This window comes from Bombus terrestris, chromosome 12 (genome assembly GCF_910591885.1).
Source record: "Bombus terrestris chromosome 12, iyBomTerr1.2, whole genome shotgun sequence".
NCBI classification, from domain to species: domain Eukaryota; kingdom Metazoa; phylum Arthropoda; class Insecta; order Hymenoptera; family Apidae; genus Bombus; species Bombus terrestris.
In genome coordinates, this window is record NC_063280.1 from 8,745,026 (window position 1) to 8,760,300 (window position 15,275).

The 15,275-nt window shown below is 37.6% G+C and overlaps 1 protein-coding gene and 1 long non-coding RNA gene across 2 annotated transcripts in view; both read left to right on the forward strand.

The window, feature by feature from the left end:
• LOC100650297 (synaptic vesicle membrane protein VAT-1 homolog-like) overlaps positions 1–12,364 on the forward strand; it is a 31,487-nt gene extending 19,123 nt beyond the window's left edge. The window contains exons 2-7 of the mRNA XM_003399711.4: positions 1,776–1,905; positions 5,966–6,181; positions 10,385–10,533; positions 10,635–10,794; positions 11,230–11,662; positions 11,831–12,364. Of these exons, the coding sequence (XP_003399759.2) occupies positions 1,776–1,905; positions 5,966–6,181; positions 10,385–10,533; positions 10,635–10,794; positions 11,230–11,662; positions 11,831–11,856 (1,114 nt within the window). The 3' untranslated portion in view covers positions 11,857–12,364. The remainder of the gene's footprint in view (positions 1–1,775; positions 1,906–5,965; positions 6,182–10,384; positions 10,534–10,634; positions 10,795–11,229; positions 11,663–11,830) is intronic.
• On the forward strand, positions 6,188–8,202 carry LOC125386102. The gene is made up of 2 exons (XR_007225966.1): positions 6,188–7,625; positions 7,740–8,202. It is a non-coding gene; the product is annotated as an uncharacterized LOC125386102 (long non-coding RNA).
• Positions 12,365–15,275: the final 2,911 nt, after the last annotated feature.

Below are 15,275 nucleotides of genomic sequence, written 5' to 3' on the forward strand. Positions count from 1 at the left end.
TGTAAAATATTAACCTAAGCTAGGGAGAGGTATTCCTTTTTTCGCTCACTCCTAAGTCTCTTAACTATATTTTAACACGAAATTAATATATGTAATAGCAAATATTATCAGAGATCTTGACAAAGAGAAATCAAAAGAATCTTTCGCTCTTATTAAAATGTACATGGCCGCAGATTCGTAACAAACGAGAAACATTCATATTCGAATCCAGTCACGCCAACCGAGTCGATACCAATTCTTTTGCCGCGTACGCTCGTAAAGGATAAAAATAGAGACTGTTCGGAGGGAGAGAGAATTTTTCCAGTTCCGGAGTTCCGGGGAATGATAGTCTCGAGTACGAGTCCCGAGGAGGCGACAGAGCTGCACGTGAATGCACGCGCGTGAGGTGAAATACTACGCCGCCTCTGTCTCTGTGTGAGTGTTGCGCGTCATTAAGCCGCGATCGCATGGACGTTCGAAACAGAAATTATTAGAAACAAACGTCATTCTCGACGGATATTGTTACTGGCGGAGTTAACGAGGAAGAAGTCTCGGCGAAGACTCTGTTGAAAGAATCGTAAAAGATGAGGAAAAATGTAAAGATCATCTCAAACGATCCGTAGAGAAGTTGCACCATTTGCTTAATACGATTCAACATGAAGTTAGAATAAGTAATAAAGTTAATGTAAAAAAAAGGTAAAGGAAATGTAAAAAAAATAATAAATGCAGCCGCGTACGAATACTTTTTGTAGCCACTGTACACGCAGAATAAAGAATAACGTGACTAATATGAACGCGGCTTAAGGGATTTTAAAAGGGGCTGAAATAGAACATTTCAGATGCGTGTGCAGTCCCACGCGACTTGTGCCTCCGTTTCGCCTCGTATAAATACACGTGTGCGGTTACCTTCGAGCTTCTGTTTAACCCTACGTGGCGACTGACAGACGGGGAGGGTAAGTCGAGGCGCCACGACGCCTAGACCGACGCCTGGCGTCGCACGCAACGCACAACCGGTGTCTCTCTCGTGGCGACCACGTCGGGGACCGTGAAACAGCGCCGGTACATGCTTTATCAGTGCTTCCTATAGTACTGACGCCGCTCGTTCAGGTTGCTTCCTGGAAAAGCGGCGCGAATACTGCCCACGAATATTTTATCTGCATCGATTGCCGCCTTTCCGACGTTATTACGTGAGAAGCGGACAGGCACGCGTGTCTAGAGTACCCGTTACTGCATAATGCGATAAGCTTTGCTAAGTGGTACAGTACTTTTATTTTTTTGTCCCGATGCTATCACAGAATATAACGGCAATGCAGGACAATTGCAGAGAATTTTAGTGACGATGCAGGACTATCGTCTCGTCTTCAGGCGTAATCGTTCCGAATATCAAGGATAAATTTACTATGGTATATAACCGTATCTACTAAATATACTTGTCGCAATAAGACAATGATACCTTTGAGTAGCTGTACTAAAAACAGATTTACGAAATTAGCCCTCGTTTCTTTTCTTTTTTTTTTTTGACTATAGCGTCGGTTTGTCGGAAAGTATTAAAAACTTATACCTACGTCATACGGTTAATCCATATCATCGATCGTACTCGCGGTTCGTGTTTGCAGAATTAGTTGTTTTACGGAGTGGCAAAAAATATGTACACTACCAACCATTGGGACATTTAGACTTAGGTAGTTTGTTAATGCATCGAATTATCTTCAACATTGTGCCTGTATTAATGTGTACATAGAGCGTTTACATTAATAACAGGTTTTTTAATAAAATGTATTTGTGTGTCTTTTCAGCGGATTGAATTTCCAAGATCTGATGGCCAGACAGGGCGCTATCGATTCCCCACCAAAAACTCCTTTCATTATGGGATCCGAGTGCGCAGGTGACATCGAGCAAGTTGGCGAGGGCGTGGAGAACTTTAAAGTAAGTGAACCAAGGAACATCCCAGCCAGAAAACTTTACATCCAGCTTTGTCAGTTGTTTTATCGGCAAAGAGTCTTTAAAAAGCAATTATCTTTAACTTATTCTCAACTCTCAACGCTCTATTCAAATTCTGTGAACCATCAAATTTAAATCTTCAACGAAGTATCATCACCATTGCTTATCGATGTCAAACGAAGAACTTCAAACGATTCTCCGTACACTTGGTGAAGTAATTTCTAAAAATCTTCACCAAGAGTTATTTTATCTTATTTCATTTATTTATTTTTCCATAGTCTTCCACTTTGAATTAGCAGGAATTCTAGTTACATTTTTCTTTGATTTATGCTCACGGTGTACTTACAACCACCAACCTTGGAACACCTTTCATGCTTTGAACAAAAGTTTTTTAATAGGTAAATGTTTATCGGCGATCTAATCCTAACCTTACCAGACCCGGTCAAGTGACCGTTTGGAAAACTTGATGTAAAATTGCACACTCGTTGTTATTATTTTTGTTCGTCTAACTTTATGTAAATTCTTATATTATCTGATTAATCGATTTCTCAATTTTTGTTAATAGCAGGATTTACATAAAGTTAGACGAGCAATAGAAATAACAATGAACGTACAATTTTTAATGAAATGTTCAAGCCGTTCGTGTGACCTAGGTCTGGTAAGGTTAATGTTAAAACAATGTATTTATCTGTATGTAGCTCTTTTATTCGTGGCATAGCACCGTATAATCTACATCAACAATCCCCTAAAATATGTATGAAAGGGTGGCCCAAGAATCGCTTGATATGATAATAAATGCAAATTTGTGTTAAGGGAAAAAAAAGAGGCGTGTACTTTCGTTCTTTTCACGTGCAACGTAATATACTCTAGTCTCGATAGTTATTCCTTTGAGCTGGCTCGATTCCTATCGATTTTTCCATGGTTGCCTCCGGACAGAAACGACGTCTAATATTTCCCAGCGACATCGACCCAACGCAACGTTGTGTCATGGAAAATATTATGTCCACTGAGGAAAAAGCGATGTCACGCTTAGGAACGTTATTATACTGTCGAATTATCTTTCTTCCATGGTCGTTTTTCCCGGGACGCCACGTGGTTATCCGTGAAATATTAACCGTTTCAGTTTTTGATTGTCGTATTTAACGATACGGAGAGACATTTCTTCCGATAAAAATAACTAGGAGTAGATTGTGGTGACTCGATTGATAGACTGCTGATGCACTTCTGAAAAATTTAAGATTCCAAAAATCTATGTGCAACATGCAACAATATATACGATATTTGAAGTACTTGAACGCTCGCTATATTTAGCAGGCGAAACAAATTTCTATCGATATTTCATTTCTGCAATTACGTTCGTAAAAATATAGCAGCATAAACATTTACGATCTATCGATTAAGATACACACGAAGCATTGAGAATTATAACGCAATAAATTAGCTCACTGATATCTTTCATAAAATGATATTCCGCGTTTATCGTTACGCGCGAATCATTACACTCCTTTAAATTGTAGAAACGTACCCCGACAGAGAATAGAATTGTAATTTAATTGACTGTGAGATTAGAGGGTGATACCTTGACGAGTTGAAATACGCGACTCCAGATTTGAGAAGCCAGATTCTCAAAAGCTTGACTCAAACCAATATGATTTTCAACCGTTCGATTGTCATTCGGAACGTAAGAAGATATATGTACGTATTTATTCCTGTTTTACTCGCTTTATGATAAACACACGCAATCAAAGTTACAGTCAGTCATAATTTATATTTTCGTTCTCGTAATTAAACAGAATTCTTTCTACGAGATCAACCATCGTTTCCTTCAAGCCGGTAAAAAACTTAGGAAAAAAAGCCGTCAAAGGAAAAAGGTTTCTCAACGAAAAACGCGTCCGGTCCTCATTATGAAGCAAGAAAAAGCGATCGTTTCACTCTCAGACAGAAAACGTCCCGCGGCAAAGCGGTAACCCGCCCGAAGGAAAATTCGTTCTCGAAATAGTCGTTCCGCGTTCAGTCCATCGCGTCGTCCTTGAATTTTTCACCCACTAATCTTTCCGCAAGGGTGGAGTCTCACGGTACTCTTCGAGCTGGGTACCGTGGTAGACGCCACAGGAAAACGCTTCTTTCTCCAAACTCTGTTCTTCCTCCTTTCTCTCTGTCTCTCGCATCTTGGGGTGGTCTATTTTCGCGACTCGCGAAACTGCTCGAGGTCACGAGGGGGAAAACCGAGGAGAAGATGCCAGGTTTAAGGCTTTAGGGTCAAATATCCGAGCAGCGCGTGTAAACGACCGGCCAGCCTGTACAGCATATACAGGATGTTTCAGAAATATTACCTTGTAATATGAATAATATAAATAACGCGTAATACGAGTCAAACTGATCACTGCTCCGCTTCTTTATAAATTCCCGATTCCGTTGTTTGGATACGCGGCTGGAATCGAATTTCTACCTTTTGAAACCGGCAAGTTTTTGGAGAAATAAATTACACGCGTAAAGTTGTTTATTATCGAGAAGCGAATAAATAAAGCAAATAATGCCAATAAAATTTCGTTAGTTAACGCTTTTCTAATGTTCTAATTTTGATATTAGCTTTGCAAAACGTTTTGCGCAATAAATTACAGTATATGTATAGAAATTTCGTATGGTAAATGTTTGGATATTTTCATGAGCCATCGTTATGCGTAACAGCATACGCACGTAAAATTTCGAAACAAACAAGGAGTATTTATATCTCGAAGAGGAAGATTTTCCAGAGACTAATGTTTATGTAACATTTTCCCTTCCTGAGGGAGAGTAGAATACAGTACCGAAGTTTGGCCACCTATTTTTGAAACATCCTGTATAGAGAGTATATACGTGAAAGTGGGAAGCTTTTCGAGATGGAATATTCGAGCACGCAGCGCCCTCTAACCCAGACCTTTCCTTCCCCTCTGGCTCGCTTCCTCGAGTTCTTGGCATTGTTGGGTTTATATGTGGCGATCTTCCCTCTCTCTGTTTTATTCATTTACTCGCTTCTTTATGGGATAATCTGCCTTGCCGCAGGGGTTCTCATTTCAAGATGGTTAATCGCTGTTTGAAGGAATTATCGGGATGCGTTATATCACGTTGTTGCTGCAACGATGGCAAGCGTGTTATCCCCTCTGTACAGATATTCGAAGATCGATGAAGAAGCGATGCGAGGATAATAATTTGTAATACTTCTTTGATCGTGATAGGTTTGTAAAAAGATTTGGAAAATTTGAAAAATATGCTTTGGGGTGCGGAGACGGAGGGTGTAAATAGAGGGAGTTGGAAGTCGATACCTTTTAAATCCGGGGATACGAAGTGGATCCCTATCTCGTTCTGCTGGGGAACAGGGATAAAGCACAATTTTTCGAATCTGAAATTTTTATCAAGTCGAATGGAATTGGTTTTCAAATTCAATTGCCGAATTGTTACATAACCTATATGTGTTATGCGCTCTAAGCTTGATACCAATTATTATAAGAACGGTACATCGTTAAAAATCGCGTGAAAGTATCTATAGTATCTATAACCTTCGTTCGTTTTATACGTGTTAATGTATAACTTAATGCAATGTATAACCTAACCTGAACCTATCATAAAACCTAACTTTAACTTCAGATTTGTCACAAATGATAGTCACAAAGGAGAAATTTTTAAAACATTATGGGATTACACTAAACAGTTGTCAGAAACATACGTATTAAGCCTAGCAACAGCCTGCTGTGTCTTTTGCGTTATTTATAACGGAATTGTATTTTTCTATCGTTAGGAAATTTCATAGATTTTTGGAAAATATAAGAGAATCGTTAATGGTACATGTTTAATTTCTTCTGCAAATGCTACAGTTTCAAAAAAAACATTAAAAATCTTTCTCCGGATTGAAAACAAAGCGAGAGTGATACGTAGATATTCAAGGACTGCGACAGGGTCAATAAAATCGATTTATAAAAGTGCACGAAGACAGTACTAATTTTAAAGATAAAAAAAAGAGATGGTAATAAAGTTAATGTACAGGAAACATTTTACTACTTATTTTCAGGTGGGCGATCGAGTGGTCGCACTTCCTGATCACAAGGCGTGGGCAGAGCTCGTCTCCGTGCCGGCCACCTCCGTTTTCGCGCTACCAGCCGGGATGAGTTACCTCGATGCAGCGGCAATCACGATGAACTACACTGTTGCTTACATACTGCTGTTCGAACTGGCCAATTTGACGCCTGGAAAGAGTCTCGTGCTTCACAGCGCCGGCGGTGGTGTGGTAAGTCATTTCTTCTCTTTGATGTAGCGATAAAAAGTGCCACAATTATCTAACGTGAAGAATATTCCAAGAGACGACCGCACTGTGCGTCAAAGACGGAGACAATAGGAGAAAATGATAAAGAAACATTGTAAAATCTTGCTCTGGAGAATTGAAGATGATCGAATTAATTGTTAGGCTGTTAAAACGTTTTATGCAACCGTTAAGTGATCGTTTGCTACTCGTTAATCATATAGATTGGTATAGTTGCTACGCAATTATTTGTTGCGCGGTTTACTTATTTATTTGTACTTAGGTTCTATTACGTAAAAAGATCGAAGAGAATTATTCACATTTCTTTCATTGTTAACGAACTATATTTAATTAAACGTTTCAAAAGGTCCTAGTTATCAAAGATTTACAATGCTTTTCGAAAGAGAGAGAAAAGAGGGAAAATGTTCTAACGCGTTAGTAAGAATAGCATATGTTTCACCTTTTTTCCTATCTTCTTTCGATAACATGATCTTAGCTACGAATTAAACTTAGCTAGAATTTTAAGCAATTAAAAATATTCCTAGACTAGTTACCAAAACCTTGCAAATACTGCGACTACCACGATAAAACAAAGGAAATGTAATCGCAACTAACGCTTATGCAAAATCAAAGCTTCTCCTAGAAATTAAATATACAAGTACCTATCACAGCCCTTACCATCAAAATCAGAACCATCAGACATCTCGTCCCCCAACGAAAATCACGAGATACTTCTATCCGAAAATTAAAAGCGTCCTCCCATTATAAACGTCCCATCTTCAACGTAGAGAAAGATTCATCCAAAAAATCATTTACCATGTCTCGTCGTTACTCCTGGGGAGAGAAAATCGCGTTTCGGAAAAGCGGAAGGGAGAGGGATAGGATCGCGCGGCAATTACGACTCATCGAGATAGATAGATAGAGAGAGAAAGAGAAAGAGAAAGAGAAAGAGAAAGAGAGAGTCCGCGACACGATGCAAGGTTACTGCCCCTTTCGCGAAGTCTGCTCGAGTCACATCCGTGCAACGCTTTCTCTCTCAATGTCGTCGAAGGAGAAGGCGGGAGCAGCCGACTAGGTACGTCGGGATCAATACGGCTCAACAGGTTACATTCGAAGCTAACTACATCGCCCCCGCGACTCCTACCTCCCTCTCTCCGCAACCCCTCTCTCTCCTAGTCTACTCTACTTCACCCCCCTCTACTCTGCCCTCCACCCCGCCCCACCCATTGGTCTATACGCGTCGCGTAGCATCGTTGGAAGTTGAGACGACGAAAATCTACGGGGGATGCTGCTGCCGCTGGTGCACGGAACGACAGGGGTGTGAGGGTTGCCAAGCAACCCTTCGTTCTCTCATCGACCACCGTGACGGGCCGCGCCCGTCTGAGACCACACCACCACAACTGTTACCACTACCGTCATGCTACCACCGTCAGTACGTGTTGTACGCTGGCTCTTAAGCCCCGTTTGCACGAACCAGTACTGTGGCCAGTTCGATTTTCAGTTGATCGCATTATGAAGGATCATTATTAATGTCATTAACTTTCAGATTCCAAAGGAAAGGAATATCGAGCTGAATCGGTGGCCCTAACTAATTGTAATGTATCTGAGTCTGACGTACATCGCACCGCGGCCTTTCAGTTGTGAGAATTTTTTGACATATTTTGAATACGTAAAATGATTCTGGAAAAATTCAGTGAAATACTTGATATGTACAATAGTTGAAATACTTGGTATGTAGTTTCAGAGTATTCAGAATTCAAGCGCGCGTAGAAACGTTAAGGAATTTTTCCACTTGCAATTAGTTTGCAATGCAGTAACCGAAACCGGTATCCTGTTACGATTATGAAAGGCCACCGTGTGCCAACTTCAGGGTTAATATCGTGGTTTTATTAAAGAACGAACGAATAGATGTAAGTGACAGCGATGTAAATAGAAATTATTGTCTAATATTGTTTAAGGGTGTAAATGTAGAATGTATGGTTTGATAAATATGGTTTTCTCTGGCTGTATCAGGAGGATTCTTGGATATACCGATTTCAGATTTATCTTTCGATGACCCAATCCTGATTACCTAATCCCGACAGACTACCGCATCTCGATTTTAAGTATTTATGTAATGCCGTTTTAATCAGGTCAGAAATTCACTTCTGATAACCAGTTTGAACTCGAATCCCTGTGCGGGTCTTTATTACGTCATTCTTCGGTTTATCGAAAAATAAAACCCATCGAAACAAAGATTCTTATATCGCTTTAAAGACACAGGAAAATTATTTGTCTTATTGGGTAAATGTTATTTGTTCTTTTACATAGAAAATTCAAATAGTTCAAATTCAATTAAGTTCTTTGACAGAGAAAAAGTGAAAGAAGAGAGACAGAAATCTGTTCAGATTCGTTATTTCATCAAAACTTGAGATTGTCGACGCGTGCCTCAAATACGCTTTTCCGCGTGTATCATCGTCGGAGGAGGATTTAGGCAAGTCACGTAGACGAGGAAAGCTAGAAAAAGCACTTGACTTGAGAGATTGCATTTCCCGATCACGTCGGACTTTTCCTCTTTCTTCGAACTCGCTGGCACTACCACACCATATCAGCTCATATTTTCCTTTGCCCTGTATTGCCATCCCCTAGTAACGTATATTCTTGTCGAACTAACTGGTTTCGTATACTCGCGGCGTTTCGTTCGACTTAACCGCATGAAATATGTTTGTTGCTGTCAATGATGCGTGGAGAATTTTACAGTAGTGGTGGTGCTGGTGGTGGTTTGAGGAAATGTCGTTTGGAAGAGATATGTATTACGATAACATCGAAAGACTTCTAGAAAGTTTGATCTTTCGGAATCTTTCGATATTGTTAGGATATTTTTACGAGGGAACTTTGATTGATCTGATATTTATACATGATATATTATACAAATTTTGAACACATTTTGTTTGTTTTTTAATCTGCTGACATAAAACTTTTACGACAGCCTCTACTCTAAAAGATTGATTCGTATAAACTACCTGAATCTGTTGTGCATTGTTAGCTAGGAAACGAAATATTATTTATTATAAATAGACTGTGGATTTTTATGCATTTAGGTAAAAATCTAAAGGCGTCACAAAGCACGGAATATGCAAAAATATGTAAAGTATCCAAAACACTGGTTATAACATTTAATACGATCGTCTTTATTTTTAGTTATATTTATAAAAATATGAAATTGTATAAATATTCGCAGTCTAATTATGAATAATATGATTATAGAAAATGAGATTCCTTCTAAACGGTTGGCAATGTGTTACGTTATGACGTACAATGTAGAGTGGCTTCTTAACATTCTGGCCCTCGTCCGCGCTCTTTCCCTTTTTGCTACCTCTTTTCTTCGATTTTTTCGTTTTCTTAAATTCTTGCTTCTCTTCCCTTCGAACCTATCGTCCTGTCTCTGTTCCTTTCGCCGCGCCACTCGAGGCTCTGGGATTGGTCAACGTTATTGGGTATCGAATTCTCGACAGAACGGACAGAGTGGCGAGACAAGGAGAAGAGAAGAGAGAAGGGCGGTCAGCTCTCTTGATTCTCGGAAATAATGAATGCTGCTTCTGTTGAGAAAATCTCCAGCAGCTCCGCTTCAATTTTTTCTTCCTCATCGTGTGTCCTGCCCCGGCTGTTCTTTCGCGGTCGCGCAATGAAAAGACTTCAGAAGACGCTTTTTCTGCCTTCTGCCACCATAATGGGATTACGAGTTTGGTGAACACGATACGAACAGCCGGGCAACTAAAAATAATTTAAGCGCGCCCCTGGCCGCCGCTTCTGAAGTTTTTAAAAGATATAACTCGCCGCTATATCCTTTACACCGTGAAAAATTCTCGTACCACGGAGTTAACGAGTTTTGTTCAAGGATGTTAACAGAAAATAAAATTTCCTTTAGTGAGAGAAGAGAGGCGATAAGAGATCTCTAAAAGATTAGTGAAACACGATGGCTACGGAATTTAGTTGTGAACATTAGAATCGAGGACTTTTAGTCTTGAATGAGAAATGTTGCATTTGAATAATTCTTCGAATCATACGCGGTTTCTGTGTACTTTAGAAAGCTGAAATTTACGCGTATTTGCTATATCCAATCTCAAATTTATCATTTGAACGTACTAATGAAGGATAGTTCCTTTTTCCTATCTTCAGTTATTAGTATTCATTTAATGAATTCTGTTTTAGGGTCAGGCAGTGGTCCAGCTGGCCAAAACCGTGAAAGACGTGACCATCTTTGGTGTGTGCAGTAAATCAAAGCACGAAGCCCTGAAAGCAGCTGGCACCATCGACCACCTCTTGGAACGTGGCACAGACTATAGCAACGAAGTCAGGAAGTGTGTAACGAACTCTATAATTTATTGTTTTTTTCCTTCATGGTGTGTTTATATATCATAGGATTCTTTATCGGCCGTTTCGATTCTCTTTTGTTCTACAGGATCTCCCCAGAGGGCGTAGACATCGTTCTGGATTGCCTTTGCGGCGAAGAATGCAACAAGGGTTACGCTTTGTTGAAACCAATGGGGAAATATATCCTTTATGGATCAAGTAATGTGGTCACTGGAGAGACTAAAAGCTTCTTCTCAGCAGCGCGATCAGTACGTCACAGAAATTTAACTTTATTATTTTTGTCTTCCTCTCTTCGCATCGTTGTACAAGGAGTTATTTCCTCCTTGTAATAGCGGTAACTAATTTATGAATAGGACCAGTAGTGTAATCAGTAAACGCACTTAATCCAAGAGGTACGAAGTTAAGGAAATTAAGTACTTATGTAAGGATGAGAGGCCTTTTAGAGATCCATTAGGTAATATAAATATAAATTAGAGAATGAATATTTCAAAATCATTTACTTTTCTTTTTAATAAACCACGATATATACATGTATACTAATAAATGAAATTATTTTAACACAATAATCTCATCCTTATAAAATCTTTGGAAATGCATTTAATTGCAAAACAGACTTGGGCTATCTTATGTATGACAATATATTACATCAATGTTCAAAATCTTTCATGTTTATTATTTTACAGTGGTGGCAAGTAGACAAGGTATCCCCCATCAAACTGTTTGACGAGAATAAAACTCTGTCTGGGTTAAATCTGCGCCACTTGATGTATCAACATGGTAGCCACGCGTTCGTGCGACGAGCAGTAGAACGAGTATTCGCCTTATGGAACGATGGTCAAATAAAGCCTATGGTAGATTCTACGTGGGCTTTGGAGGACGTCCCGGAAGCCATGCAGAAGATGCATGACCGTAAGAACATTGGTAAGATCGTGCTGGATCCGAGTCTCGAGCCAAAACCGAAGCCAGCCACCCCAGCCAAAGGAAAGACGAAGGATAAGAAGGCGGCCAGCCAAGAAAGCCAAGAGAAAAAAGCGACGAGCGTTGAATCTGAGGAGGGGGAGAAGAAGAAAGAGCCTGAACTGACAAATGGAACATCCGAAGACAAATCCGATAGCGGTAAATAAAAACAGAAAAAAAACGTTCTCTAGCTTGTATCGTTCCTGGAAAAAAATTATTTGTCGTTGCGCGCTTTATTACCCGCAAACGGTAACGAAATATTCAATTGCCCAGTCAAATATTTCGCGCGTCCTTTCGATTGACCGAGCCTCCTTTGTTTGCTTTCAGATTCTAAAGAAAAAGAATCGAGCTGAATTAGCGGCGCTAGCTAATTTTAATATACGTATATACATAAAAATACATATATATATAAAAAATGTAAAACACTGATATCTCCCGTGAAGATCAAGAATTTTGCAGATAAGTACTCTATTATTCCTCACTATCCAGAGATCTACTACGTTTGTTGCGCTATATGACGCTTGATTATTATGTGACGGATATCCGTAAAGTATCATGCTATGCAGATGACGAATTAATTTGGAAAAAGAAAACAAAAAAAAGCGAGACAACAAAAACAGAAACGAAAATTAAGGATTTTGAAATATTTAGTTTAAGTCAAATTCAACCAAAAAAGAGAAAAGAAGGCTCGTTTCCCCAGAATTCATCTACATGCCTCTCTCCTCCCTTCTGTTTGCGCTGAAAGAATCCTTCAGTGGAATTCACGAGTGAAAGAGTGGGCGCGAAAATACACGTAAAGGTTCATTCATGTAAGTGAACCAGAGGGAAACAAAAGTAAAAAAAAAAAAAAAAAAAAAAAAAGAATACAACCAAATATAAGGAAACAATATCAATCTTGACGTGGTCCACAGTAGTTTGCAGAATATAAGAATTATTATTTTTATTTTTTCACACTGACCAAAACATAAGATTCATTTTCATATATGATAGACTAAATGAATCTGGTAGATGCTAGACTTATTGGACGATCTCTTAATAATTTCATACTTCTTTTTTATTTTTTATTTTTTAAACATCATATTTCGTACTTATCGAATATAAAATGAAATTATACATACGATAAAAAAGACGGGTCGTCTAATGATTCTGCATTGACCAGCAAATTGCTACTTTTATCTACTTACATCGAGAACTATTACTGCTGCAATACATATATACAATATAGGTACATATTATATATATGCAGTGACATTTTACACACTAAAATAGTACCATTTACTGTAATTTAAATAGAGTACGATGGCAATGATAATCTAATCAGCTTTATAAAGAAGGGAAAAAAAATTTATTAGATGAAACCCTGAATATCAAAAGGCTGAAAGAAAACAAACGACTGTGTTACTTTTTACGTGTATCTCCTTCTTATCGAGAACGTGTCTTTTTTTTATTATTGATTATATGTAACTTAAAGACCCCTTTAACAATAGCCAGCCTAAACGATATAGTCGGATAATAAGCTTGTTGTACACTCTGTGTACTAGGATTCGCTGTATTATTTTAGATAAGTAATTTTTTTTTTAATTTTCATCACTGAAAGTACTGAATCGCCTAACTGCCTAAAAAAAAGAAAAAAGAAAATTATTGGTGAATAGCTCAAGAAAAGAAAAAATTAATAACTTTTGCAACGATTCACCAACGATATGTTATTTTTTTTTTTGTTATCATGATTTTAATGTTAGAGCTACGATATAAAAAAAAGAATATAGCGTAGTTTTCAATAGACTTTTTATATATGTATAAACAATGAAATTTTGTTTTAAGCGAATAACTATTTAAATCGATATTTAGAGTTGAACTTTAACGCTCTGTAAAAATGTTTTTAAATTTTTATTGAAATTATCAATTTCTTTTATTTTGTAACGAGATATATTCCATTTTAATTGTGCTTAGGGGAATGAATGACGGTGTGAAACTAATACTTCATTTTCTATGCGTGAATTCTGTGAGAAATTGAGTATCAGTATATTTTAAATAGAAAATTCACAATCGAGATCGAATTTTTCTAGATCTTTAATTATTGTATAATTTAATGTAAGAGATACACGCTAATGCGACTGATCTGTCGAATCAAAGACAAATGAATTTCCTAATGATAAAGTAATGATGATAATGATGAAGATCATGACGATAACATGAAAAGAGGATCTTCAATAAAATGTCATGAGGTTGAGCTAATTTATCTAGAATGATGAAACAAACAAGAAAAGGAATCTAAGAGCAAAAGGTACATTAAATGAAAAGAAAAGAGAAGAAAATGACTCTGAAAAGAACGAGTAGATGCAGAGTGAAATGCATATCTCTCCGAAACGGTTGGAACAATTTTTACATAGCATCGATTCTGTTAGAATTTGATACTAGCTCTGTATACCGATATATCTATATATGATAAAAAAAAAAGATCACTATTAACGAAAAAAAGTTACGGACACGGGCGAGCTATACATATTATATATATATAAATATAAATATAAATAAATGAATAAATAATTAATAAAGTAAGTCGATAACATTCTTCGAGTCTATCGGTACGAAGAAGTGTAAGAATTTATAAGAATTATTATTATATTATTATTATTATTATTAATTATTATTATTAATTATTATTATTACTATTACTACTATTACTGCCGTATCGAGTCTCAGTCCAAGAGTACACTGAATACTGTATCTCAATTTCAAGGACATATACCAATCTCCGCTCTATTAACGAAAAGAAAAAAAGGGAAAAAGATAGAAATAATAATAAAAAAATGAAAAAAAATGATCGTAAAAAGAACGTGGCTGCATATTTTGAGACGTCTTTTGAACACGTATAATAAATATATATATATACATGCTCTCTGATAAAGTTCGACGTGTAACGTAATTATTCTCTATACGAGAAAAACGAATGATATAAGACCCACATACACACATAACACACATACACAGGTACCACACAATTTTATCATACATGCGTGACGATACACATCATACTGTATATTTTATGTAAGGCTTTAAATGTTTCATCAAATAACTATTATAATATACCTATATATTTGTATCGATCGTTTTCCCTATCCTGGTCATAATTTAGGTCCGAAATTGTATCTGCGCCTGAAAGTAATTTGTAATTAATGTCCGACGGTATTTAACGAAGATCCTTGAAAAATTTTTTTTTTAACGATCTTATTCGTAGTTAGAACTTTACTAGCTAATCTCTACACGGTTCTCACTATGACGATATTCATTGTTAAAACACGCAAACAACACACCGTGTTTTCTATTATTGTGCTGATAATACTAAGGAGGGAAAAGTTAGTCTGTTTTCTCATAAAGTAATCCGTCATTGGGATTTAAATCATACGTATCTGCGTAAGTAAGAAAAGAAATATGTATCATCGAAATAGCAATTTACGGAAAATAACTCATGGAATTACGTCGTTAGAAGCCTCGATAGTCGGGCCTTAATTACAGGGACATCCCCTCGGATCTCTGCTTTTCAATTTCGTTCAAAGTCGACGTTATCTTGCACCGTTTGATGTATTTTGAACGCACGTATCTCTGCGAACGCGTACGACTCTTTATCATGCTCTTTAAAATTCAGAAAACTGGAACTTCTTGTGATAGAGTTTCAACGTTCGCCTCCGCTTTTGAAAATCGAGTGGATCGAGGAGAATCGGCGTCGTGGAGATCGGACGGTTCATTTGTGATGAAACTCGTGACGCATTCA